Source organism: Toxoplasma gondii, chromosome VIIa (genome assembly GCF_000006565.2).
Source record: "Toxoplasma gondii ME49 chromosome VIIa, whole genome shotgun sequence".
NCBI lineage: Eukaryota > Apicomplexa > Conoidasida > Eucoccidiorida > Sarcocystidae > Toxoplasma > Toxoplasma gondii.
In genome coordinates this window covers 1594977-1622963 of record NC_031474.1, presented here as the reverse complement: position 1 = coordinate 1622963, position 27987 = coordinate 1594977, and the positions used below count along the sequence as shown (strand labels likewise).

The window sequence follows — 27987 nt, the reverse complement described above, 5'->3', positions numbered from 1 at the left end:
TATATGTGTGAACATATATATATATATACATATATAGATATATATATATATATATATATTCGGATATGCATCGGTGGAGCGAAATTGGTTGTGCACGCGTCTTCCTGTTTCGAGGGCGTTGGCAGGTGCCTCGTGGTGCGAATCGCTTCAGCTCGTCTGAGTAGGAAGCTTTTTCATCTGGAGTTTTTTTTTCTGAAGACTCGCCGTCAGTTTTGCGCGGAACCTCTGTGATGTCTTTGCGCGCTTCGACCTCTGCATCGCGGATATCCGCCCAAGGCGTCAGCGGCAAAGGCGCCTCGCCTGACGCGCGTTTGCGGGCATTTTTTCGCGGACGTCTGAATAGCTCCTTGGCTACGACGTCCATAGAGATTTGCGCTGACAAAAGAAGTGGAGAGGGCAGTTGCCTCTGCGTTCCTGCGGTGGTTCGGAGCCGTGTACCTTTCCACTCCGCGAAGCCGAGAACGCAGGAGACAGGTCGCGAGACCTTCCCAAAGAACGATAGATTCGTCCTAGAATTGCACTTGCACTCGTTTGGGTCCAGTCGAAAGGACATGTGTAGGGTCGACGCGTTTCGTTTTCAAAAGAGACACAACACAAACGTCCAAGAAAGCCACTGTTCACAGATCGCCGGCACTCTTGGAAGAGACATCCGCAGCCGGATGTACGTACATCCGCGGAGAGGGGATTCTGCAGAGAGTCCAGGGCACAGGAGGAAGGGAGAACAAGAGCCTCACGGTCCGCCAGGAGGTGGACGAGGAAAATGGATCCCCTTGCATCCGAAGTTGATTCCTCTCTCTTCTTTCTTCTGCTCTGCCGAGAGCCGCCAGAGTTCGGAAGCCTCCCAGAAAAACGCGACTTCCGTCACCCTCGGAGTCGCTCACTTCGCGACGTGCAGCGGGGAGACTGTAGCTTCAGACGTTACACAGAGCACCTTCTTCGCTCGCGAAATCCAGACGCGTCCTTTTCCGCTTCTCTCACGTCTGCCTCCGACGGCAAAATCTCCACAGTCGCCGCGCCCTCGCCTCTCCTCGCACCTGTGACGGCAGAGACGAAGCTCGACAGGCCTCCCCCCTTCTCAACAGTCACCTGTTCGACGTAAACCTGTTCGAGGAACACCCTGCAGCTACGTTTTCCATTCATGTTTTTTGAACAGCCGAATACGAACCGCCCTCTCGTCGCCATTCTTGTTTCCTCTTCGGTCTTCCACGGATCTCTCAGGCTCTCCGGACCTCTCGCTTCTTCCTCGCCAGTCTCGTGATTTAGGTTGCCCACAGGTCGTCGGGGCAGACCACAATGCGGATGGGGATGTTCTCTGGGTCGCGCGTCTCCAGCACCCGGCAGCCGTAGACGGGATCGTGCGTTCCTTCCAGCTTCGCGCCTACTGCCTCGAGCGACTGTGTCAAGTCTGCAACGTTCATCTGTCTGCAGAGGAAGGTGAGTCCGAGAAAGCCGCACTCGCCAGGCGACAAGTCTCGATACGGTTCCACCACGACGCTCTTGTCCGTAAAGGCCTGAAAACGAAGCGAAGCGTGAGAGAAAGAACAGACGAAACCATAGTCCGACGGAGGCAAAGCATGCTTCTAGTTCTACAAAAAGGCGAACCTGCATTCCAGTAAATGAATGACATCCAGCTTGTCAAAAACGAACAATACCTCGCGGCCTTTCTTCCTCTCTCTCTCCCTCTCTCTTTGTCTTTCTCTCGCCTGCTCCGGGATTCGATGCTAGACCTCTTCCGCGTTTCCATTTTTTCGGTTTGCCTCTTCTTGTTTCTTTTCCTTTCCTTTCGTCTGTTACCTTCAAGCAGATGGAAGAGAATTTTCGATCCCAGAGCCAGACGCGGTTGTCGTGAGAGTCGAGGCCGCAGTGCACGGGAGGAGTCGCGTTCGGATCTGACGTGAGAAAGAAGAAAGTGATTCCGAAGGAAGGCACTGTCTGCTTGGAAATCAAACGCAGCTGCAGGCCCTGCAACAGACGAGAAGGAGACGTGGACAGCAAAAGCAAAGCATGGGAGACAGACAGTCCTTCAGTTCCCAGCTCAGCTGAAGCGACAACTGCGCAGCTCTCGCGAGATACCTCAGCCTCAAACGAGAACGCGGATACGCAGGCGAACGTCTCCTGCCCTTCGTGGTTCTCCGCCAGCGTTGACAGTTGCGAGAGCGGCAGGCAGCGGAGAAGCCGCAGTCTCCCAGTGGAACGCAACCTTCGAAGAAGACGATCGGGAAGGAACAACGTCGGCCACAACCTCCAGTAGACCGCCAGATGCGCGAGAGTGTGGAGGAGATCGCTGCAACTCGCGTCTGGCGCGCAGCGTTCTCTCGCTTTCAGACGAGTGAACAGAACCGCCGTCGAAGGGCCGCACTGTCGTCAACAACTATTCAGGGCGAGCACTCTCACACACTTACATTCGTGTCTGGTCGTCTGAAACATGTAGACATCTGCCTGCGCGCGCCCACCTACACTTGTGCTCGCATGCGCATGCATCCATGGGGGCGACCATCCATCCATCAAGCGACAGGAACATACAGACACTCACGTGCATGCACCGACAGGTGAGCGGCCTTTGGAAGGCGAGTACATGGACTTTTTCGCGTTCCTTTGCCCCTCCCGTTCCGACCTTTCTCGCGAACGCACCTTCTGATAGAAGGCGAGACTCGCGCCGACGTCTCGGACGCGGAACTCCACATGGTGGAGCGTTCCCCTCGAGCCGAGCGGCGGAACGTCCTCGAGTCCCAAGTGGCTGAGCGTTCGGCGGTGGAAGGACCGCGTCACACCATCTCTCCTCGCGAACGCGTACTCGGACAAATGCTGCAGAATGCGACCTCTGAAGTTCTCAGGGTCGAGGAATGTGACGGCGAAGTTGACGTCTGTGAACTGCGCGGCGTTCCCCACACGCAGCATCTGCGACGACAGCGCGACTTGCGCCGCATTGACGTCCTGCGAAGACGAAGCGGCACACAAACGCCTGCGGCGCATCATCCGCGTTCGCTGCTCGCGGACTGGACGGGGATGGGAGGGAGGGGGGGACAGGCGCGACGCGTTGACTCGCCAGCTACGCAGTGCGATACACTGTGCCGTCTCCTCCAGCTGTCGCAGCTTCGGCGGAGAGAAGAAACCGTGGCTGACAGGATGTCTCTTTGCCTCAAGGAGTCGCGAACGCGAGAAAACGTGGAGAAACGGAGCAAGGAAAAAACCTCGAGACGAAAGAGAAACTGGAGGCGGAAGGTCGCGGCACGGGGCAGGCAGCGAAAGAGGGAAGAAAACCATGCAGAGGAAACGAGGATCGCGCGAGAACGAAGCGTCGCTGTAAACTGGTGGACATCCGTCGAGGTGTGTGGAGGAGCAGAGGCAAGACACAGAAAGCGACGTTCGCGACGCTAAAACTCCAAGGCGAAGATAGAAAACGTTCCTCACCTTCATCGTCACACACACAAAACAAACATCAGAGTGTATAGTGATATACATATATATATATATATATATATATATATATGTGAAGTAGGTTGAGACTGAGGAGATCCACAAGGCGTTTTTCAGTTTGGTCGTCAAAGAGATGCACTTCGAGGGAAACATGCGCAACATATGTAGACTTGCATGTTTGGCGATTTGAGGAGCGCATGCATGTTCTTTCTCACCGCGACGGAGAAGGCGACTCGGGAGAAGGTGTGCCAGTGCTGGTGGCGGTACGGGATGACTTGGTCATCTGGAATCTCGGCATCCGGCGAAACAATTTCCAGAAGAAGTTCGTGGTGCAGCCCCTTGAAAGTGCATGCAATGCGCGCTTGGAGAAGCAAAACACGCAGCGAAAGAAACAGCACCACTGCTGGACCGTGAGAGTCGCGAAAAAACGAAACGGCGATCTCAAACGCGCGCCTCCGCTTGGACGCTTCCCCCCAAATTTCACCAGCTGCGTTTGTAAAAAAAGCGTGAGGAGTTCACGACTCAATCCCAACGCTGGAAAAAGACACCCGTTTCTCGACGGGCGGCCGATCCTGCCCTCATTCGAGATCAACTGGTGGAGAACAGAACAATGTAGTGAACGCGAAACCGCGGCGATTCTCTCTTTGCTTTGTGACGCGTCCCCCCGCACAGCGAATCCGCACAGCGCGAACCCTGTGGCTAAAAACGAAAACGGAAACCTAACCGTTCCTCTCTTCCTCGAAAACAGTCCCCCACTGTGTGGCGACTGGAAAGAGCGATCCATTCACCTCGTTCCACATCTCGGCTACGCTCCAGGTGTACGTACACTCCGTCCCTCCCGAAGGCGCTCGAGAGGTCCAGCATTTGTTTTTGGACTTCGCTTGCTGCTCAGGGTCGACGCCCTTGCGCGCCGCGCGTGGAGGCGTGGAACAACAGATCGAGCGACCCCCGCGAGTGCTCTGAAGGAGGTCCACTTACGCATGTCTTTGTTGTCACTGTCCTCGCGCATGCCTGCGAAGAAAGCGACCTCCCGGTCGTAGTTGTATCCGACAGTGCATGCGCACCGCTTCTTCTTGAGGAGCCAGTGGCGCTCTTCCTCCTCGCAAAGACGACCACTGCCAGCATGTTTCAAAGCTCTAGAGCACAGACTTTCTTGAGGAGACAGATGAGTCGTTTTCTCCTCCCTCTTTCCCCCTGAATCCTCTCTCTCCTCCACCCTCTCTTGCTTCTCTTCCTCGACCCTCTCTTGCTTCTCTTCCTCCACCCTCTCTTGCTTCTCTTCCTCCACCCTCTCTTGCTTCTCTTCCTCCACCCTCTCTTGCTTGTGCGGCAGCGTTCGTTCGACAGTCTCCAGCGCGTCGTTGGCTGAAACTTTGCGTACGCGCGCGCTGCCCAGCGAAGAGCTGCTGCGACTGAAAACGGGAACGCGAGGCAGAGATCCCGAGCGCGAGCGATTCAGAGCGCCGCCCTCGAGACAGGCGATGCTCTGCGGCACCGCAGGCTGCAGCAGCGTCATGCCCATGCGACGGACGTAGAAGTCTTCCGCGAGTTGAGGCGACTTCCGCGCGCGCAGTCGGAGAGAGACAAAGCGGACGAGGCTAGGCAGGCTGTCCACCCGCGACAGCTGCGAAGCCTCGGGAAGCCGCAGGTTGCTCGACGAGCTCGACGGCGAAGAATTCGCCGCACAGCCGCTGCGACCTGCCACAGAGAATTAAACAGGAAAACGAGAAATGAGGGAGGGGGTTGGGGTGGGGGGGGGGGGAACCACTGACAAGAGAGAAAGACAAGAGAGGAAGACAGGAGAGAAAGACAAGAGAGGAAGAGAGAGACGAACTCGGCGAAATGAGAGAAAGAAAGGCGAGAAGCGAGAGTGGGGCGACGAACACGGAGTTGCAGAAGAGAACCAGCAAAACAAGAAGAAAGTGGAATTCGGGAGAAACAGAAAAGATAAGAAGTTAAAAACAACGGAGAAGAGCTACAGAGAAGGCATACGATCAGCATCTGAACAGAGAGAGGAAAGAAGAGGTTGCGGGCGACGGAACAGCAGTGAATGTTTCATTATTTTACCGCCACGGCAAAAGGAGTCAGGTATCTTGTCACGAGAAACTTTCAAGAGTATCAGAGAAAAGATGCGATCGGCAGAGGGGTCTATGCACCCCAGTGCGAGTGGATGAGTCCTTGACTGTCCGCATCTCCTCGTGCGAACTGAGGAACGTCGGCAGAAAGACAACAAATGCTTTCCAGCTGCTTCCCTGCCCAGCAGCCGTTTCCCCGCTCTTCTCCATGCCCGGGTGTACAAACACCCCAAGCGTCTCTCTCGATGCTCGGGAGACTTCGGGGGAAAGAGGAGGAGCAAAGGCTGACACTGGAGCCTTCCCTTCACCTTTTCACTTTGTTCAGAAGCGTGGAGAGGGGCGACCCCTCGAGGTCTCACTCGATCTCTCGAGTTCGTAGATGTCGAGCGTTTTCTAAACAGATTCTACTGCGAGCGTCTGAAGCCTACTTTACACCTCCACGCTCTCTTGCGTTTTCCACGAGCAGGTCCAGAAAACCGACCAGAGAGAGGCGAGGCGTAAGTCTCACGAGTCTCACCCGACAGAGGAGTTTCGTCGACGGCCTTCCCCCCGGGGAGAATGATGGTCGGGAGTTTCTCCATGTTCTTTGCCCTTCGACAGGCATAGGCGGCGGAACTTCCTCAGCGTGGAAAACCGAGAGCGAGTGACTGCGCCGAACGGGGGGTATGCGCAGAGGACGCCTTCGGCCGCAGCTGACTCCAATCCAGAGGCAGAGAGAAGCGAAGCGGGAGCTCCGCAGGTCAGAAAAACAGGAGGAACGGCCGCAGCGAGAGACGCGCGAGGGAATGCGAGTCAGTTCGGGGGAGAAGGCGAAAAAAGAAGGCGCGTCCCCGCTGAAGCGCCGGCGGAAGGAAAAAAGCGCTGCGAGTCGAACGGCGAGCTTGAACCGGACGCAGCCGTTTTTGGAAAGCCGACGCCAGCGCGCGAAGGAGGTCACTCACTCTGCACGCGCTCTTCAAGGAGAGTTCTGGCGCTTGAGTCGGGCGCTGGGCGAGCCAGCTTCTTCCTGCAGAGGAATTGCGAGTTCTTCGTCCCCGCTAGCGAGTCGCCGCTGTGGCTGTTCCGAGAACGGAAGCGCGAGCTCCTCAGAGCACTGCGAGGGTTGAAGTCAGGTGGCAGACGATTCGGCCGCTTTTTCGTCTTGTCCAAGGGCAAAGGGCAGTCGCGAAAGCGAAAAACGCTTCGAAACTTTCGCGGTCCCGAATTTGGCGATGCAGCTCGCTGGGCGCTGAGAGGCGACGCAACGACGACGGACTCGTGAAGCGAAACGCAGAGGAAAATCCTGGACGAACTGCTGCAGAGAAAGAGCGAGACACAGAGAATCCCGTCCATAAAAAGACGCAGAAAAACGTCGAGGCCAGAGCCGCAAGAGCAGGCGACGACCGTGTGCGCTTTCGCGTGCAGGGATGCTTGGCGGGTGTGAGGAGCAGCGCGAAGAGACACAAACGCGCGGGATTTCGACGCCGAAACAGACAGTCGGGGTGCTCAAAAACCAGTCGATGAGTGCGGAGAGACGGAAACGGAAAAAGAGAGTCAACGCCGTGTCTCAGAGGTGTGTGCCTGACGAAACCGTCCAGTTTGCCACTCAAACAGCCAAGCGACCGGCGTCCAAGAGCCAAGCCGCTGCGGCATGTTGTTGGATGCACAGACCCCCCGGCGCGCAGGAAAACAACAACGTTTAGGGGAGAATCCGGGGGTCCTCGCTGGTGTCATCTGACGAAAAGCCTGACAACTCCGGCGATAAGCGAGAACTTTGCCTCTCCGCTTCGTCAGAAGAACAGATGCACCTGAGCACAGCGTTCGCGGAACGCGCCGCCAGCCACCTTACACTGTGTCTGCATGGCAAACAGGTTTTCGTCTTGTTTCTCGCCTGCAGTTGCACGCTTCGAAAAGGCGCCTCAGCCTCGGTCGGGCATTCTTTCGTCGCGTGAGCCTCTTCCTCTTCGCGCGCCTCAAAAAAGAAAAGGAAACTCTGGCCGTCTCTGTGTGCATTCGTGTACGCTCTCGGTGGCTCTACAGCTGCGACGCCGACACCCCCCCCCCCCAAAAGTCATTACTTGCGCTGCCCTCGCGAAATCAGCCGCTTTTCCCAGAAACGACTGGAAAACCTCCTCCGCAAAAGCTCCTCGTTCTGGGGGAGTCGACCTCGGTAAAAAACCGGTGAACTCGAATTCCGCCTCCCGTCTACCTCTCTCGGCACTCGCACGAACTCGTTGCCGCGAGCGAAAAGCGAAACTCTTCAGGTCAACCCCGTTGCAGCAGGCGTCTGTTGCTCTGAAGGCTTACGTCGTCCCCCATGTTTCCTTGTTAGTGCCGAAATAGATTCACAGAACGTGACTGGCACTCTTCAGGCCACCTGCAGACGACGAAACGTCTCCACGGAAACACACGGGTCCTTCAAACGGATGCCTGCTGAACAGCCACACCCACTTCGAGCTGCGACACAAACGCTTCGAGGATAGTCAAGAGAGCATGTAACATATATATATATATATATATGTGGAATTGTAGTTGTACATGTCTCTGTATTTTTATGTATTGCTCTTTTTTCTCACATTGGCCTGCAGATACAGTCTGTGCAACTCTACAACAGACACATGTACTGGTATCCATGTATGGATGTCGGGGATTTCGCGAAAAGAAAGTGACTGCAGAATTGCAGACGGGCCGGTATCGACGGTCGCTCTTTTGTGGGAGGTTTCGAGCCGGCTAACGGTCTTCACCGCTCGAGAGAAACAGACTGCATGCCCTCACAGTAACGCCGGCCCACTGGCTATACCTTTGAGTTCTCACGAGATCCTACGTAGCCTTCGGATCCTTTGAATCCGATGCAAGGTGAAAACGACTCTTCGAACAGTATTATGTGCATTAAGAAGGAAGAAGGCGCACCATCTGTCTGCCCTGGTAACGCGTTTTGCGCGGTGCTTTCGAACCTATAAGGCGTCTGGCAAGCAGTCGAAAGGAAAGGACTTCTTCATCCTCGCGCGTCCGGTGAACTCTGCTTTCACCACATGTGTAGCTCGCGCTTCGTCTCTAAAAACTCTGCAACGACTTGCTCTGGACGCAGCTCCCCGCCGCAGGTCCTTTTTCTTACCAGCCGGTGCATCCACGAACTCGACTCGAATGGACGCAGACAACAGAGTTCGTAGGCTGCTGCTGCAGATGACGCCTGGTCGTAATTCAAAAGTGACTTTTTTTTGCTCGCCATTTCGTGTATGTGTGTTGTGTCTCGACAGAGCGCGTGGAGGCACACGGGGTCAAGGGAGAAGAAATGAGGGAACTGGAAGTTGAGAAAGTCGCTCGCTGCGCGTAAATGGCGAGCTGCGTCGTTAACGCGTTCTCCGCCCTCGGGGCGAGTTTCCAGTTTTTTTACACTTTTGCGAAACACCCGAAAAGACATGGGCATTCGTCATCAAGGTTCCACTCCTCCGGTTTCGCAGTTATGCATGTTCTGATCCCTCTTCTCCCCAGCTCAAAAGACCCTCTCTCGCTGTCTCTAGTTGATGATCTCTCTGTTTTCTGCCTTCTCCGACTTCCTCAGTCTCTCTCTCGCACTTGTCACACAGCGAACGGATTTCCGGTTTTTCTTCCGAACCTTCTTTCTTCTTTCGCTGTGTCCGGAACGTCTCCTACAGAGATGTTCCGTCTCTTCGCATGCCTCTCTGGAGAAGATCGTTTCTTGTGCGTTTGCTCTTCTTCCTCTCGAACTCTGCACTGCTCCTCCACCCTCCCTTCTTCTCCTCTGCTTGCTTCCTCTCTCCGTTGGAAAAAACTCTTCCTCTGCCTCTCCTACGCGCCTGGCTTCGCGCGCTTCGCCTCGGCTGGCGCGGCGCTCGCAGTGCGGGGCGCGAGGCTGCCTAGCGAAGCTTCTTCTTCGACGCCCAGTTCCCTGCAGAGACTTCCCAGCACCGCTTGGATTTCGCGACGCACAGATCTGAAGAAACGAGAGGAAAAGAAAGTCCACAGAGCCGGCGCAAGAACCTCATGGAGAGAGACGGCGACACGGAAGGCGAGAGAAACACAGAGGAGAAAGCAAAAGAAAAGGAGACGAAGAAGAAGAGAAGAAACAGAAACACAGAAAGGGTGGAAAGAGGAAACAGACACACGGCGAGAGAAAAAAAGGCCGAGACAAACGGCGCGGAAATCAGGTAGAGAATGGATCAACATTATCGCTTCCTGTTCCTGAGACAGTCTCTGTTCGCTAGGTCTTCTCTACATCGAGGCACAAGAGAGAAGGAACAAAGAGAAAAAGGAAAGCTGCAGCTCCGCGTACAGAAAAACAAAGTGAACGGAGCACCACAGAGCCGCAGAATGACAAGCAAGAACACAAGGGGAAACGGAGAGGAAGAGAGCAGAAGCGTCCAGAAACGAGGGCAAAACAGGAAATCCGAAAGGGGAAAATGAATCTGTATATTTCTAAACGTCGCGAGGTCAGTCCGTTATACCAGGAGAGCACCTCGATTCGCGGCCGAGGTCGAACGTACCTGTCGTCGCAGCCAATGCATGCAATGAGTTGAGGAAGGAGAAGAAGGAGATGCGCCTTGGATCCTGAAAAAGAGAGAAAACGAAAACATCTGACAGTGAAGGCGGCCGGGGCCGAGAGAACTGCTTGCAAAAGCCAGCATCGGGAAGGCGACGGGAGCGAGTCGCGATTCGTCAGCCATCGGTGGTCGCTCATTCGCTGTGAAACCGAGTTTCGGATTCAGAATTCCTCGCCGCAAGAGAGACCTCCAGACTGGAAGAGAGCGGAGAAAAAAGAACCGGAGCGAGGTGCAGAAAACAGCGCGAAGAAGCGACGCGCAAGGGATTTCTCTCGTTCTGTTTCCTTCGCTGTTGTTTCTCGCTCTTTCGTGTTTCTTGCTCCGCTTCTCGCGTTTCTGCTTCTTGATCTCTCTCTCTCTCTGTAAACTCCCCGAATTCCTCAAGTCCGCTTGCGCTCTTCTTCTCACCCGACGCTCGTAGCGCCGCGGCGCGCCGCTGCTGCGGCCTGACTGCTTGCAGGCCGCGAGCATCGCCCTGCAGGCAGTCGCCACTGTCTGGACCTGCACTTTCTTCGAGAGCTTGGAACTCATCGTCCTTCTCTTGGTCTTCTTCGAAGGCAAGGGGAGAGGTTCGCAGAGAGCGGAGACGCGAGAGCACAAAGAGCAGGAGCTGAAATCGTCCGAGTTGCGGCGACCGCGTAGGGTACTGCAGAGAGAAAAGACAAACTGACTGACAAGATGAAGGAGGACTCCATTCTCCTTGAGACAGTCCCAACACACTGGAGTTCCTCTCCTGCATGCAAACGGTGCACAAGACGTACGTTTACGTTTGCGGCTTGACAGTAACAGACAGAAAACGGATGCGCAAGAGGCGCTTCCTCTTCCTTCAGAACCAAAGTGCACCGGAGGCGCTCGGTTTCTCTTTTCTGCAGGGAAGCACAGCGAATCGCGCTACGGTTCTCGCTGTCCCTCACTACACACACAGAAGAAGCGGGATCTCCTTTTCTTCTGTGCATCCTCTGCAGTGAAGAGGAACGCGAGGACGGTTCCGAACGCAGGATGAAAGAAAACGTAACGGGAGGTGAACTACGCAAAAAGATCGACATCCATTTTCTCTCCCCTGTCTCCGACTGAAGGCTTTGACCGGGGCTCTGTTTTGCCACTGCTTCTCAAATTCCTTTTTTCATCTCGGGGGTCTTTCCTCCTTTCCTCGCCCGGCAAAATCCTGCGTTTTTCCCCTGACTCTATTAAAATCGAGCGCTCTCCGACGCACCACAGTTCACTTTTCACCTCTCACTTAACATCTATTATGAGCAAATAAACGTTCGTCGAGAGCTGCTGGCGCGTATCCCCACAGTACTACCTGCAGGAGTTACGAGGACAAGACGGGAGAAACTGAAGAGTCACCGACTACCGGGAACTCTCGTCTCGAAGCATGAACAGTGGACAAGTCGGCATCCGCATCTCCTTCAACTCTCCCTTTTCTCTCTCTCGTTCTTTGCTTCTCCTTCAACGCTCCTCCGAGTCTCTCATCCCGCTCCACTTCTCGCATGAACGGCCGTGAGTTTTTCAGCGACTCTCGCTTGGCGGATGAACGTTTTGAATCTTTAGAAATGTTAGAAGAAACAGCAGGGACAGGCATGCTGGAGCGAAGGGTCTGAAGGCGGCGAAAGGTCTACTGGAGACATCTTCGTAGTTTCATTTCCATCGACTCAAATTCGCCTCAAGGCTTCGCGAACGCACTCCAGGCTCTCTCTTCCCCTCTCGCCATTCGGGTGAGGCACAACAGCCAAGGTCCTCCGCGCCGTCGTTGTCTACAGAAAGCTTCCTTTCCTCGTTGTTTCTCAGAACTCACCGAAGATGAGGCTCCCCGGTCACCCGAAGGAAGACGGCCGGCGCTGCGGTGGGCCTCCGCCCCCGAGCAAGGAAGGGAACCCAATGAATTTACAGAAGAATTGACACTCGCACTCGAAGCAGAAGTTGGAGAAGACATCGAAGAAGTTGCGAAACGCTGGAGAATCCCCCGACAGCGACGGAGCACGAGAGGCAAGACACTCTGCATGCGCCTCCTCGTCGAGGCGGCGTCGCCGACAGACGAGACAGCAGGAGACCGAGGCAGAATGCAAGTGAAGCGATCCTCAGAGAGATCAAACAATCTGCAACAAAACCGAAATTCTCCACAAGAACGTTCAATATATACATATATATATACATAATATACACATATTTATACGTATATGCATACACATATATATACATATATATATATATATATATATATATATTCATATGTATACGTACATGCAGATGTAGACGCATGTACACGGTGATATACACACAGAGAGGCTACGTTGTGTTTGGGGCGCGACTGAAAGAAAGACCATTTCATGCAGGTGTCTCGCCAACTGTCGAGACTTTCTTTCCAACCACGGCAACTCTACACCTAAAAAATGCGTAGATATATTTGAATACAGGAATACATGCATATACATACATACATACATACATATATGTATATATATATATACATATATATATATATATATATTTTTGTGGTTTTTGAGACGGTCGATTGATACATTTTCTTACGTGCAGAACGCTTCGTGGGCGATGCCGGCAGGCCTCTCGCTGCTTGCAGTGCAGTAGTAGTCCAAGACGCTGACCTGAGGGAGAAACTCGGCAGAGCAACTGCTTCGGCCTAGATGCAGCACAAGGTCTGAGGGAAACGCTCCTGTCGCAGAGAACCGGAAACGTCTCCGGCATCCCTCGACAAGACTACACACATTTTCTTCCGACAGCAACAGCTCCTGTGAAACGGGTACACGATACAGTGGCCTACATGAACGGAGACGCATCCCAACACAAACGCATCCTCCTGAAGTTTCTCAACGCATTTCCCTCCATCCTCACACGTCGACACAAACGCCCATACACACAACTGCACTCAAATACAGATAAATGCATATATATCTATATATATAGATGTAGAACTTGGGGCATTCATAGACATGCATATACACATATACACATATACATGTATATATATGTATATATATGTATATATATGTATATATATATATTTATATGTGTATATTTGTATGCCATCTGAATGGTGAGGTCTCGCTGCTTTGTGTGAAGGGATGGACTGACAAAGAATGGGTACAATGTGGCGGACGGGGCGTCGCGTCGGGCAGGCTTCGCGAGAGCGTCTGCGGCGATTCGCAGAATCCATCGGTCGAAGAAGAAAGCAGACGGCAGCGCAGAGGACTGGGAGCCGGCCTCCGCGAGGCCGTCTTCTGTCTGCACGGTCCTTGTCCTCCCGTTCGCTTCCAACTCGAGCCCAAGCATACCCGCAGCAGGCGCGAACCGCGCGTTCCCCGACGCCTCCGAGGAGCGAGCCGGAAGAGGAGGCGTGGAGAGGATGCGGAGCAAGGACTGAAGGGTGTGAGTTGCAGCAGTCCAGAACTTTTCTTCCGCGTCTGCAAACGCGTCTGCCTGCGGCTCGCCGCTTGCGGGGCAGTGTCGCGCGCAAGCGGCTTCTTTCCGCGACGCCGGGGAGAGCCAGCTGAGATGCGATAGGAAGCAAGAGGCGTCTTCGACGAGGACGCAAGCAGTTTGAACAGCCAGTTTCCAGACTTGCAGCCGGTCGAGAGAAGGCGAGGCTCGAGAGGAAGCGAGGACTGTCAAAGCGTCGAAGAGAGGCACCGCAGAGAGAAGCAAAACTCCGGTCGGACTGTGCCCACACTTGCACTGGAGGCAGGGACGCGAGCGACAGCCGCAGGCGTCGCTTCTTCGTGCTCCCGGACTCACTTCAAAAGGTTCGTCTGCAAAGCCAACGGCGTCTTTTGTCTCTCCTCTTCCCTTGACGCGGCCGCCTTCCTCCCCGCCGTCGTTCCTCTCCTTTCTCTCCTTCCTCTCTTTCGCCTCGTTCTTAGTAGGTCTCTGAGGTGCTCCGTCTTCTGCGGGACCTGCTTCTTGTTGCGAGTCTCGTCGCGCGGCCTGCTCGCGAGTAGCTGCTTCGTCGCCTCCGCGTCTTGCAGACTCCTGGTTTCCGGATTGTCGCGCGGTGCATCCTCGAGCTTGGAGAGCGCCGAGAGTCGGCTGAGGCTTGTCAATGCGAATCCCTGTGGCTGTCGCGTACGCACATGGCCATGCGTCTTGCTGAGGTCTTCGACGCGCAAAGCTGTTGCTGTCCACGAAACGCATGCCTCTCTCCGCCTTCCCCCGCGCTCCTGACTCGTCTCTACGAGTTTTCTCGCTTCGCTTGTTCCCCCTTCGCGCCTCTCGCGTCTTCCCTGTCTCGTCAGAAACTTCCCCGTTGACCTGTGCGTCTCTCCGGGCCGCCTCCTCTTGGCGGTCGCTCCGCCGCCGCTCTTTCGCGAGTCCAGGCTGAGTGTCGTCCTTCATCTGCGGAACCGAGACCTCTCGCTCTTCGCCCAGACCTGCCCCGAACGCAGAAGAAGAGACAGAAGAAGAGACAGAAGAAGAGGAAGACGAAGAGACAGAAAGAAATTCCTGCATGCGTCGGTAGTCTTGCCAGAGGAGCGAGATGAACGAAGATCGGAAGAGAATCTGCAATTCGAGCAGCATGCGACAGCCGACTGCGAAGCTCGCCGAGTCCCGGAAGAAGGCGTGAGGGTGAAGGAACGTTTTGCAGAGCTGAAAAGAATCGAACAGAAAAAAGGAGACGCTCCAAACGACTGCGGAGACAGCGCGACTCGAGGAGGGTGAAGGACGAAAGGAGAGGAACAACGAAATACACAAGACGAAGAGCACGAGGTGCAACAGCGAGAGGAACGGAGAGGCGTTGGAGGTACGCTGGAAAGAAAACAGGAAAGTGAAACACAGAAAAGGTGAGTGAGAGAAGGACGAAGTGCCTGTACATCTGCGCGTACGCGCGTTCACTTCAGTTTTTCAGAGAACAGAGACGTCCACCCTGCGGTGGGAGTCGACGAAGGAGTGAAGAGACGTTTTTTTCGACGACTGAGACACCCTGGCCCGAATGAAGGCGACCGGCCAGAGAAGACGGAGACGACTGTCTGCTGGACGACGAACTGAGATCTCAGTGTGGGCTCTCGCGCGCGCATGATTTACAACCAACAGTGTCCTGGAGCTGCGCGAAAAGACGACACAAGGTTTCTCGCTGACTGCTCGCTGTTCCTCGAGCCACAAGAGACCCTCTGGTTCCTCACCTCTCCCACAAAGAGGGGAAAAAGCCGAGAAAACGCAACGGGGTTGTCCACGGGGCTCGGGCAAACCTGAAGGAGAGCCTCGACGAGAGTCGCCTGCGCCGTCGAGACGCGCACAGTGCTGGTGATCGGTGTGTCTCGTACGAGTCGCAAGAGAGCCTCCTCGATCCCTTCGTTTTCGTTCTGCTCTTCGCTCTGCAAAAGTCTCCGCAGCTCTTCTCCGTCAACTCGCTCTTCACAGAACTCCCATACTCCACTCCGACCGCAGGCGTCCACGTCACTCTCCGGCGATGCACGCTCTTCTCCCTCTGGTTCTCCTTCTCGTTCTCTCTTTTGGTCTTCCTCCTGTTCACTCTTTTGGTCTTCCTCCTGTTCTCTCTTTTGGTCTTCCTCCTGTTCTCTCTTTTGGTCTTCCTCTCGTTCTCTGCCGTGGTCTCCGCGTCTTTCTTCTCGCGTTCTCTTGGGTGCGTCGAGGACGGCAGCCAGCAACGAGACCGACGCCCGCAGAGGCGGGAGGAAGGGGGTGAGCGCGAGTCTCTCACGGACGGTGTCGAGGAGCAGCAGATCGTTTTGATGTTTCGCCTCTCTGCTGGCGACCGCACAGTCCGCGGCTCTCTCCTGGGTGCGTGCCCGCGAGTCGCCTCGGCACTCGGGTCGCGTCCGAGGCTCCTCTTCTCGCTCGAAGTGGGGAGAGAAAGGATTCTTTCCGCCTGCGTCGTCTGACTGTCGCCTCTCACGCGCGCTCGCCTCTCTCTCCTCCGCGCCACTCTGAAAGGGATTGTGGGCCGCTGCGGAGGAGCATCCTGACTCCAGGGCTTGCCGTTCTGCGGCTGCGCCGAACGCGTCAGAGAGCTGGAGAATAACTGGAGAGAAGAGGGAGCGGCTCCCCTCTCCGCTCCGCTGCGACGCACTGCCGCCGAATTCCGGAAGCGACGACAGCAGGGAATCTAAAGACGCGCGCTGCAGCTCTCGCGAAGAAAGCAGAACGGCGAACGAAGAAGGAGTCTCGAATGACGAGGCAGAACAATGTGATAAAGAAGAAGATGCAGCTGGAGAACAGAGAGGAAGAGAGAGAGCAGGACTCGGTGCTGTAGCTGCAAAGTTGAGCACGGCGAGAACAAGTTCAGAAGGCAACAAGCTGTTTTCGGTTTCGAGAGAGAGCTGCGGAGACGCCAGCCCATCCCGTCCTCCACAGAGACTCGCACAAATGTCATTTTCCTCGCCTCCCTTTGACAAGGAAACACCGGAATCTCCTTCTCCATCGCTTCCCTCGGCCCTGCCACACACACCAAGCCCTGCGGTGCAGGCAGTCTGAGCCTCTCTCCGCGCGAAAGGCCTCTCCGCTCTCTCCTGGAGAGAAGGAAATTCAGCGCATGCAGTTTGAGCGACTCGGCGGTCCTCGAAAACTTTCGCCGCCCTTGAGCCTTCCTCGCCGAGACGCTCGCCCTCGTCCGCCTGCGAAAAAAGGCCCACCACTGCGGCATGGAGGCGCCGCCCATATCTCCGAATATAAGCCGGATTCGTCAGCAACACGAGGTACAGTTGGAAGGCAAGGACGGATTCGAAGAGCGGGAAGGGCTCTGCGTCGCCGTCTTGGGTCCCTGCATTCTCTCTGCCTTCGGCATCTGGGCAAGGCGGAGTCATCGCCTCTCTGTTCTTCCTTCTCTTCTCTTCGGTGTTCCCAGGCCTTTCACTTTCTCTCTGACTTGCCGCCGCGGGTGAGGCTGCACAGCCACCTGCAGCCCCGCCGTCGCTCCTCGCGCCCGCGAGACTCGAGGCGTCTCCAGCTTTTCTTCTCTCCAGTTCCCTCGAGGAATATCTCTGCCTTTTTTCGCCGCTGTGCGCGCGGGAAGCAGCTTCCAACAGCTCCTGCATCTTCATCGTCACAGTCTCCACAAGGCGGTCGGAAACGCCCTCTCTCACCTGCCGAGAGCAGACCCCCGAAGAAGGCGCGTCCGACGAAGAGAGAGAAGAAGGCCAGGTGACGGATCCAGTTCGGAGAGAAGTCGAGAGGAAAGAAGGTGGAGGAGGCGACGTTTCCGAGGAGCACGGCAGAGGAGAAAGAAGGAAAAGAAGAAACTTAAACCAAATGCCCCAGCCGAAGCGCCAGACACTCTGTGTGGCGGCGCACAAAGGCGGAAGCCCACGGTTGGCTCCCGAGAGGCCCCCAGAGCAGAAACGCAGAGACGCGAGCTGAAGAAAAACCAGACATGTATACACTGTTACACAGATATATGTGAAAATATAATTATATATATACATATATATATACATACATATATACATATACATATATATATATATATATGTACGTGTGTATGGTGAGAGAGAAGGGCGCACACAGGTAGCTATATAAATATATATGTATACATGTCAGTAGGTGGATAGAGAGACATCGGCAGAGATAGATAGATGTACGTAGATAGACAGAGAGGTGAATCGATACGTAAGACAGAACAAATCTCGATAACGGGTGGACGTAGATAGACAGATAGAGACAGAGAGGCAGAAAGAGATAGATGGATGAAGTCAGTTGGCTGATGGGCTGCTGCCTGTGCGCCGCAAGTGTTTGTGAGGATGAAGTCTCCTCTTTTGAATCTGTCACGGAAAACGAACGCGTCGATTGTTTTGACATTTCTCGACCTTGCGTTTTCGAGTATGTGTGTGTGCTTTCCTTCGCCTCTGAGTCTACAACTTGCCTGCACCCGGGCTTGGGGGAGTTTGAGGACGTCGGCGAGAGTCTTTGCAGCCGCGACGCGGATCTCTGAGGCCGAGAGAGGAGACAGAAGTGCCTCTTGAACAAGATGAAGAAGACCGCAGGCTGAACGAGCAATCGCCTCCACACCGACGTCCACTTTCCCCGTTCTCATGTTCTCCAGGCCTCTCCGGCCTTCTCGCGGCATCAGTGCAACAGAGGAACGCGACAGAGAAGGACAAGGTTGAGAGACGGAAGAAGAGAGAGAAGAAGAAGAGAGAGAAGAAGAAGAGACAGAAGAAGAAGAGAGTCGCCCTTCGTCGGCAGCTTGAGCGGCGCCACAGTTGAGGAGAAGCATCAGAGCGCCGTCCATGGCAATGACAACTGTTTCTGCCCACTGTTTGGCTGCGGAATCTCGCGAGTGGTGGACGATGAGCTGAGACGAAGAAAGTGACGAGGAGAAAGAAGAAGACGAGGAGAAAGACGAGGAAGGAGGGAGAGACCCTGACGGTTGCGGAGCAGGATCGCTACAAGTCGAAGACTCTTGTATCTCCACAGATGGAGGAGAGACCGGGGACGAGAGAGAAGAGCCTGGGGACTTCATCATGCCGGAGACCGCTTCCGTGTACGCCCTGTACACATCTGCCAGCGTTGCTACGACGATCTCCAAGACGCAGCTGAAGAAGCAGAGACAAAGACGTGGAGAGACAGACACCGGAGAGACATGGAGGATAACATGATCAGGGCAGAGCACAGTGTGCAGAGGCGCAGATGCGCCCCGCATATGCAACTGCGTCGCAAGCGAGAAGGAAGCGAAAAAAAGGAAAGAAGACCCAGTCATCTACAGGTCTGTGTGTCTCCATACACACGAGACAGAAGGACGGTTTGTCGAGTCAGAGAAAGTCACGAAGATCTGCCGGCCGACTCAGACGTGGATATGCATGTGAGCTTGCGGCCGCATGCTGTGCAGGCAGAGAGATCCGAGGAGGAGATGAAGAAGCGTACACGCATGCAGTGATGCTCTGAAGCGAACCACTGTTACGGACCCCTCCCGACTCTGGTTGCAGCCGGCAGTCGCGGGAGAACGCGTCGCCACCGTCGACACAAGAGAGATGTGAGGAGCGTTCCATTGCTGGAGTCTCAGGGCGTCGCCGCGTTCCATCTGTCCTCGTCTGCTGTCGTGGAATGGATGCGAAAAAAGCGACCCTGCAGACCTACCTTTCCCAGGACCAGTTTCGCATCTCTTGAGGTCGCCCAACGCCGACTCGGTCTCCCTCAGACTTCCCCTCCCTGCGCAGCTCCGCATCTTCTGCCTCCTCGCGCCGATCCGGAGCCCTCGAGGCCACAGGCGCTGCACCAACAGGTCCTGGGCCTCCGCGTCTCTCTGCCGGCGCGTCGAGTTCGCTCTGGCCGCGCGGCGCTGGACTGAGGCCGTGAGTCCGCACTGCACTCGTGAGGCTCCGCAGCGCGCAGTTCCTCACCTCAGGGCGAGGATCGACCGCCAGGAGACGCAGGAGAAGAAACAGTTCCTCCCACAAGCTTTCGATCGATACCCCACAGACGCAACATAGGTACGGCGACGCACGAGGCACCGCCGAAGCCTCCAGGCTCTCCCCGGCCTCGCGCTCCTCTTGTCGGTCGGCGATTTCCTCTGCTTTGTTCTCCTTCGTCCCCGACTCTTCCGCCTCCGACTGCGCAGCGCGGAGCCTGGGGTGGAGACAGGTGTCTCCGTTTTCTGCGCTTCGCTGGCGCCGACCGAGAGCGTCGGCAAGCGTCCAGAGGAAGCCGACGGCGCGGAACGCCATGGAGCTGCCGAGGCGCGAGCAACTCGCGAAGGCCGCGATGGAGACTGCCAGCGTGCTCCAGCCGGACTGGAAACAGCAAGGACAAGGCAGACAACAGAAGCGGTTTGGAAGGGAGTTTCCTGGGGGACTGACCGACAGAAAGGTAGGAATAGCTAAAAGGTCAGGAGAGGAGGTGCATGGATAAAGCGAGTGGGCTAGTGAGGACCAGAACGAAAAGCTACGAGACCCAACCGAAGGTGATCCACGAGGTCGCGGCTTACACTGAGAGGGACGTCTTCAACGAAGTCTTGGACGAGCAGTTCGAAGAGCGAAAAGAGAGCCTTGATTTCTCTCTCGAGTCCAAGTCCACCCTTCTCAATCTCCGCTCGGTCTTCTCTCGCCTCAACTTCGTTTCCAGACTCGTCTGTTCCTGCTGGTTCCCCTCCCTCTCTCGAGCCTGCCTCCTCGCTCTTCCCTGCAGCCGTGAGGGCCGCGAGACGTCGAAGCACGAGCCGGTAGGCGCCGCCGAGCTGGAGCTCCGTGGCTGCGCTGAGGGCGCTGAAGATGCAGGCCCAGCTCCGGGGAAGGAGACAGTCTCCGCGGCGCGTCAGGAGTCGATGAAGAGCCAACAGGGTTCCAAGGCGAGGCCCAGGAAACGCGGAAATCAGCAGTGTGCACATCGGCGCGAGCAGCGCGAGTTGGTCTTCTTCTTCCTCGCGGATCTGGAATGACATCGCTTCTCCCTCGTCCTCGAAGACACGGTCGGGGACCTCCGTCGACTCCGCGCACAGGGGCAACAGGCAAGTTGTGCTGTCGGAGATAGACTCAGAGATGCGTTTAGCATCGTCGACGGCTCGCGGACTTCCACTGAAACGCATAAAGAAGTACTCTCGGCAGAGCAACTCACCCCCGCGGTCGCGTCCTTCTCGCAAGTCGGAAGGAAGGTCCGGGGCGTTCTCAGAATCGACTTGGAGCCTCGGACTCTTTCCACGGGGCTGCGCTCGTGGCGCATGCATGCGTGCGCGGCTTCTGCAGCGGACAGCCGGAAGCAGCAGCTCCAGGGCGATGCACAGCGCCGTCACCGCGTCGTTCTGGGACTCACTCTTTGCCCTGCTCGCGGTCGCGAGGCAGACGAGCGGTGCAAGGAAGCCTTGAACAAGACGCGGAAAGCACGGCCGGTAAAGGTTGAACAGGCAGAGCTCCACGAGACGGCCGAGGGGGAAACTCCGAATCTCCTCCTCTTCACTGCGCGCCTCGGCGCCTGCCCAGCTGGACTCAAAGTACGCCCACGACGACGCCGAAGAAGAAGGCAAAGAGTAGAGCGTCTCCCCAGGCCCTCTCGCACTCAAGCCATGTTGAGACGTATCCTGCGGGGTATGCGGTGACGCAAGCTGTGACATGTTCTGTGAGGCAGGCAGCGAGGCTGCGGCGTCAGGCAGGTTCAAAAGGTGCGCCGCAGAGTGCGACAGGCTCGCGGCCGTGAGGCCAGGCGACGAGCAGGCGGAAGCCAGCGGCGAAGCGGGAGGACTCGAGAGAGGCGACGCGTTGAGGGAAGCTGCCAGCGGTTGCCTCGCAGCGAGATCCGGAGGGGTCGGCGCGTGCGAGTCCACACACTGCTGCAGCGCGAGACTTCCAAGGGCAGAGACAAGCGCGTCGAGGCCTTCCTCCGACAAAGAAAGCGGAAAGAAGTCAAAGAGAAGTCCTAGAGAGGCCGCGAGACGCAGCATCACGTCCTGCTGAACCTGCTGCATGCTCAACTCGGGCGGAGGCGCCGCAGCTAGCCACCTGGAGACGGAAACGCATGCGGGGCGGGGCGCCTGCGCTGGAGAAGACGAGGCGCTGGAGCCTGCCGAGAACGTCTCTGAGGCCTGCGAACTCCAGCAAGTCGAGAATGGAGACACCTCCGTCCCACTGGCGCCATTCTCTGTGGCCGCCGCCGCCACGGCTGTCGCCCTGACTTTCATGCACAGCGTGAGGGCCTGGAGACTCCGAGAAGCCGCTGCGCTGCTACCGCGAAAAGACCTCGCGGCGAAGGGACATGACGCCAAGACCTGCGGCGACACCCGGGTCCTCTGGAGTCTTTTCAACACTCGAAAAACCTGCGTCAGCGGATCTTCAAGCCCCGCTTCTCTACGCTCCAAAAGCGCCGCTTGGTCTCGTGAGGTCGCTTGGTCTCGCGAGCTCGCTTGGTCTCGTGAGGTCACTTGGTCTCGTGAGGTCACTTGGTCTCGTGAGGTCGCTTGGTCTCGTGAGGTCGCTTGGTCTCGTGAGGTCGCTTGGTCTCGTGAGGTCGCTTGGTGTCGCCAGACCGAGGACCCGTTGAGTTCGTGCAGAATGTCGAGGAGAGCAACGATTTCCGAGGGGGGACGGCAGAAAGAGTCTGTCGCGTCAGTTTTTTCCTCGAGTTCTGAAGAAGGTAGGGCGCGAGGGTGGAAGTCGGCCAGAGCAAGCGGCGAGCCTAGGAGACCTCGGAGTTGAAGGAGTGCATGCAGTTCCTGTAGAGCGCGGAGAGCCGCTGCCCAGGCTCGAGCCCCGAGGATGTTTCCAAAGTATCCGCAGATCGAGAGGAGCGAGGTGAAGCAGCTCAGCGAGAGCGGGGAAAAGGACGACGCTGCTGTCTCCTCCTCCCTCCGCGAGAAGGCGAGGCCCTCCCGAAGTCCGGGCGTCGCCCCACCCGCGGTTGAGGCGCGCCGGAGGCGTTCAGGCTCCGTTCCCTCCGACGGGGCGTCATTGAAGGCAGGAGGAAACGACGAAAGAGCGTGGGGACTCCCCGGTGCAAAGAAGCTGCGAGCGAACCTCGGGGGCGCTGGCCAGAACGGATTGCTGCGGCGGTTTGGAGAAGCAGGCGAGGCGACAGAAGCGCCGAGAGAAGCGCCGAGAGAAGGCCTTTCGGCGGCGAGCTGAGCCGTGGGCGGAGCCGCAAGGCCCGGCTTGGCGTTCGCGCCCGAGGAAAGGGACGCGGAGGCGCGACCTTCAGGCGAGAAAGGCAAGGCGAAGCGAGCGAGACAGAGCACCAGCGCGACGCGCGCAGCTTCCATGCGAAACACACAGGCGAGACAAACGAGGTTATGAAGGCACTGCAGGAGCGGGAGCAGGTGGACGGGCGACGGCGTGGACGGCGACGGCGGTGCTTCACAACTCGGAGCAGTGGAGAGCGCGGCGAAGGTCAAAGTCACTGCCGAGAGAATCGGCGCCCACACGAGGCCGAGGATCGATCGACATATCGCCTAAAGAAACAAGAAGGTGAGACGAATCAGGGGGGAAGGTCGGGACCTTCACACGGGAGAGACGAGAGGCGAACTACGAGGCGTGCATTGACAAGCCGAGAATCGCGACCTAACATACCATTCGGCTCTGCATCGGGGCCATTCTCACACTGCATAGTGCGACCAACTGTCAACTGGGGGTAAAACAGCAATGTGACGGAAAGACCTTCGTTAGGACTTTCGCGGATGCGTTCATCCACAACACTCATGAATCCAAGTGAAGACAGATACAAAGGCACCCACGAGGCGCACAAAAAAAGTCGGAAACTCCTCTCCTACCCCGGCCGGCAAAGACAACAGGCACCCAGGTGTCTCGACAGCTGCCGCGTGGTTGTCGGGGAAAAAATCTAGACGCTTCCGCGCCTCTTCTTTTCAACAACTGTCAGTCTCTCTGAATCTGTCGGAAACTTTCAGTCGCAACTGGCGAGTGTCTCTCGAAGAATCACTATCGACGTCTCCTGTCTTCCTCCTCGCCTCAGAACTGAACGCTCTGCCGCCTTCCTGGCCCCCCTTGCCCTCTCCGCTCGAATTTAAGCTGACAGATAGAGAGATAGAGATATGGCTCTACATATAGTCTGCACATCGTTGTGTGTACTTCTTCTGAAGATAGGTGTCTACACAATTATTTGTGCAGAGTGAGGCAGAGAAACACAGCGACGCCTGCAAGCAGCTTTGGATGTGAACATGGGTGCTGTCGATCGAAGCTCGTCGGTTACCTGATGTCGCGTTAACGGGAGCGGAAGGTACTGTTGTTGAGGGAGAAGAAACGCCTCTGACCAGGTCTCGACGCCTTCGCTGTGTCTGGCATCCAGGTCCTCGGAACCGCATGATTCCCCGCTGCCTTTCGTTCCTTTGTCCTCTCCTCGCGTCACCTCCTCGTCAGCGCCCAAAGACTTCGCATGCGTGCTCCAACTGGACTGGCTCTTGCCGGCGGCGTCGAGCGTCGTCCGGCCGTCGGGGGAGAAGGAGAGAAGACAGAGCGACTCCACGACACTCAGGAGGCCGTCGAGCGCGAGGCCTACAGCTAGAGACGCATGCAGTTGCTGAGAAAACGAGGCGCTCTGGCCTTTACCTGGCGCGTCCATGTTTGCTAAGTCCGCAGCTTTGTCTAGGAGCCGCAGGTTTCCGCCCCTCTGCTTCTTCGAGGCGGTTCTGAACTCCCACCGGAAGGACCGCTCTCTTCGGCGCGGCTTCTCGTCTCTACTTGGGCCATCGGGAGACACTTGGAGACAGTTCTCGTCTCCGCGCCAGAGCGCAGACCACGCGCTCACAGCTGCCGCGCATGCAGCGCCCGACAGGGGTGAGGGAGCAACATCGAAGCGCCCCGCGCTCATGTCAAAACAATTCGAGGAGGCCAGCAAAAGGGCGCCCTCTTGAGACACAGAAAGAGACGAAGAAGGCGGACTCCAGCGAGAAGAAAAAGCGGAATCCGAGTGAGAAGAGCGAAGAGGAGGTTGAGAAGCGAGCGAGGATTCGACGGCGTCGGGGACAGCAGCGAGGAGAAGGAGAACAGCGTCGGCAGGGAGGAGGACGGGGAGTATCAGTGGAGAGACACACGGGGGCTGGACGAGGTCGAGAGTAGACAGAAGTCGCGCCTGGCTGTCGAACGAGCCTTGGAAACACAGCTGGTGCACGGTCTTTCCCAGTGCCTCGACGACAGCAGTAACGACGCTCCCTTCTTCTGAGCCTTTCTCGTCTGGCGGCGCCGCCTGGGCCGCCTGTGGGTCACCACACTCCCCACACTGGCCAGAGTCGCTGACCTCCCGACATTCGCGGCATTCAATGTTCCCTTCTTTGGACGAGGCAGCGCATGCGGGAGAGGAAGTTCTCTTCTTACCGTGGCAAATTTCACTGAGAAGGTCTTGTCCCCCGGTGTGGAGGAGGCGAAGCAGCGCAGGCCAGGCACAGAGCTCCTTGACGGCTTCCAAGGCGACGACGCGTTGCCACAGAGGGGCGTCTGGCTCCGTGCGGCGGAGAATCGCAGGCAGCAGCGTCTGGAGCTCTTCAAGGACGAACGACCCAAACTGGCGCGCGACGAAGAGGAAGACCCGGAGAGCTCGGACGAGGGTGACGAAGTCGTACGACTGGTGGAGAAAAAGCTCGAGGAGCGCCGGACAGACTTCCTGCTTCAGCAGACGCAGCAAGCCGCGGTGCTGTACGAAGAGCGACCCGCCGCGACGCATGCAGTTCTCGAGCAAGTGCACAGCGACGCCTCGCGGCAGATGCAGAAGCAGCAAGTCCGTGCGCAGCGGCTGGAGCGCGCGCCGCGGATCCTCCGCCTTTCGCTCCTTCTCCGCCTCCCGTGCCAGTCCCGAGCCACCGCGTCCTTGAGAGAAAAACGAGAACGACGGCCGCGGAAACGGGGACCAGGAAGACGTCGAGCCTCGCCCCAGCACAGCGTCGCGACTCGGTGCAGCAGGCTGAGACCCTCGCGAAGCCGCGCTCGAAACTGAGCGCTTCGCGGCCGCAGCGCGCTCGTCGTCCACCTCCCGTTCCGCCTCTTTCTCCAACGACAGAGATGAAGAAGAGCCGCCGCTCTTCTCAGACAGAGCGCCGCTCGACACTCCTCGACAGTTCGCGCACAACTGCCTCAACAGCTGTTCGAGCGTCGCCACGGGTCCAGGCGCCTCTTCACTGCTTTCAGGCGTCTGCGCCTCTCCACCCGACTCTTGTCGCCAGTGTGTGCGACTCCCCTCTCGCTCCGGGGCGCTGTGGGATTGCTGGATCTCGCGGCCGTCCTCAGGAGAGTTGCAGCCACTGTCCGACTGGGAAGAACTCGCCTGAGCTCCAAAAGGCGCATGCAGTCCGTCGTCGCTGGCCGCCACACGGATCGGCTCGAGCAGCTCTTCCAGGGGCAGCGTCCAAGGCGCAGTCTGCAGCGCGTCGGCGGCCGAGACGATCAGCGCTCGCAAGCCGGTAGCCTCGAAATCGGACCTCTCAGCGTCGCGATCGGTTGCCCCCATGGCGCGTCTCTCCCTCCGCCGCTCTCGGCTTCTTTGGGAGTTCAACGCGCGACCTGCAGCATCGACCAGGCAGGCCGCGAGCTGGGTCATGGCCGCGCATGCAGTGTGAGAGACTGCGGCACTCGAGTGGACCCCGTTGCCCGCCGGTCCGGGGGCTGGGAAGGCGGCCTGGCCGGCGAAGAGGCGCACATCTCCCGGCGCGGAGACCGCGGAGACATCTGAGGGAACGGCACCAGTGGTTCGGCGGTAGAGAGAGAAGAAGAGCTGCAGAAGGCGATGCGCGACGGAGGCGTCGGCCGCCACAGCGGAGTCCGGCGCCAAGAGAAGCAGCGCAGTCTGAAGAACCTTCAGTTGAACAAAGTTCTCGTCGTCGCCCTGGTGGAGCAGCAGGAGCTCTTCCAACACCGCGAGGAGAAGGAGAACGTCAGAGGCAGCGGTGGCCGCGAGCTCCGCCTCCGTCCGATCGCGGTGTCGCTGCACTTCGCTGGGAAGGTCGCTCTCGAAAGAAAAACACAGAGAAGAGTCGCGCGAGTCAGCAGCGTCTGCGCATGGAGGTTCTGCATGTGCGGAGGCAGAGCCGTCATCTGGGTCTTGCTCGGAGTCCTCTCGGCGCGCCGTGGGCTGGGGCAGAAGCAGCGAGTCTTCCGGAGCGCAGGGGAGGAGAAGCAACTGACGTTGGTGACTCGTGAGAAGGCGCTGAAGAAGCGAGAGTGCCAGCATGGAAATCTTGGAGCTGTGCGTCCGAACTGCGTGCGACGCGGCGAGGAGAACCTCCTTGACGGGAAAGCTACGAAAAACTGCTTCCGCTGCCTCCGCCGCGGCTGCTTCTTCTGAGAAGGAGGTCGCAGAACAGGCCGCTCGCGACAGCGTCTCGATCGACGCTTCTGCCTTATCCCGGAAATCCTGAATGTGAAGAAGAGCCCTCTCTGTTGCCTCTTTGAGGTGAGGCGCCTTCTTCTTCGACTCGCCGCATAGCGTTAGCAGCTCCCCCTCGACAGCTCGAGACGCCGCCACCACTCGCGCCTGATGTCTCTGATACCGCGCATGCAGTTGGAGCCTTCGTTCTTGAGCGTCTGTGAACGGGGAGACTGGCTGACTGTGAATAGACATCGCTCCGGCGTTGGAACCGGACTGGTGCACTTGAGGACCTGGAGCGGTCGCGTCTCGCGGATCGTCTTGGTCCGCATGCGCGTGGATGTCGCAGGAGCTTGTGCGTTCTGTCTCCATAGCGCTGGAGAAGGGATTGTGGGTGTCACCGCGCTGCGAATGGTCCGAAGGAGAGGGGGAGGCCGGCTGTTCTTGCTGCGAAAAATCTGCCCCTCTTGTCTGTCTATCGTGAGAGGTGGAACCACTTGTCAGCTGCGAAGTCGTGGATTCCTTCAGAGAATCGTCGGACAAACCCGGAGGCTCGCCCAGGTCGCCAGGCTCACATGATTCCATTTGTCGAGATGTGGACCGGAACAGGACGGGGAGACTATAAGGCGGAAAGGAATAAACATTCGAAGCGCATTGAAGTTCGTAGCCTCCGGCGGAACGGCGACAGTAACGGGCACAAGTATGAACCGTCTGTGAAGAAACCTCGCAGACGGTACAAAAACACAAAGACAACTTCTTGGGGCTGGGTGACGGCGTGTGGAACCAGACAGACAGAGAGCCGAAGTGACGGCTCTGCGCATGACTTTGCTCCGTGAAAAGATGCTAAAAGTGGAAAGGAGAGAACCAATGACAAGAAGTCCGCCCGGTTTAAGGAAGAAAACGGCGGGTGAAGACGAACCACCGCATACAATGGCGGGCTAAAAGATAGACCGCGTGAGCGACAGAGAACGGAGATACCTAGAACAAACTGCTGTCTTTCTTGCCAGTGACGAACATACCGTAAAGTGAAGAACGACTGGAAGAATCTACCTCGCAGTAACTTTGAGCGGACAGCTCCAGACACTCTTTTCCTTCCGCAAAAGCCAGACTGCAGCGCGCCAGCCATGTGCAGGCGGCGATACGCGGCAACGCTGTCACCCGCCTCTCGCAAAGTCTGGATTTCCAGGTGTGCCCCAGAAAATTTGGGAAAAACAATCGTTGAGCGATTTCCTTTGATCATGCAAGACTGACACACTAGATTT

General features: G+C 57.0%; 1 protein-coding gene across 1 annotated transcript; it reads right to left on the bottom strand.

Moving 5' to 3' along the window:
* Positions 1-69: 69 nt before the first annotated feature.
* TGME49_205130 (hypothetical protein) lies at positions 70-27938 on the bottom strand. The gene is made up of 18 exons (XM_018779317.1): positions 23624-27938; positions 19923-22868; positions 19076-19728; positions 17862-18534; positions 15166-17355; positions 13124-14632; positions 12563-12636; positions 11829-12129; positions 10442-10679; positions 9977-10040; positions 9286-9426; positions 6434-6720; positions 6010-6111; positions 4396-5115; positions 3633-3778; positions 2632-2934; positions 1795-1962; positions 70-1511 (listed from the first exon to the last, which is right to left on the bottom strand). Exons 1-18 carry the CDS (start codon positions 27308-27310, stop codon positions 1260-1262), a joined length of 14454 nt encoding a protein of 4817 aa, XP_018637291.1. The 5' UTR covers positions 27311-27938; the 3' UTR covers positions 70-1259.
* Between the last annotated feature and the right edge of the window lie 49 nt (positions 27939-27987).

Coding starts and splice junctions, on each gene's coding strand:
- TGME49_205130 (XM_018779317.1), bottom strand. CDS start 27,310: ATGGAATCATGTGAGCCTGGCGACCTGGGCGAGCCTCCGGGTTTGTCC. Junction 12,130..12,562: donor GCCCACGAAGCGTTCTGCAC/GTAAGAAAATGT, acceptor GTTTTGTTGCAG/ATTGTTTGATCTCTCTGAGG. Junction 5,116..6,009: donor CGACGAAACTCCTCTGTCGG/GTGAGACTCGTG, acceptor TCTCTGTGGCAG/GTCGCAGCGGCTGTGCGGCG.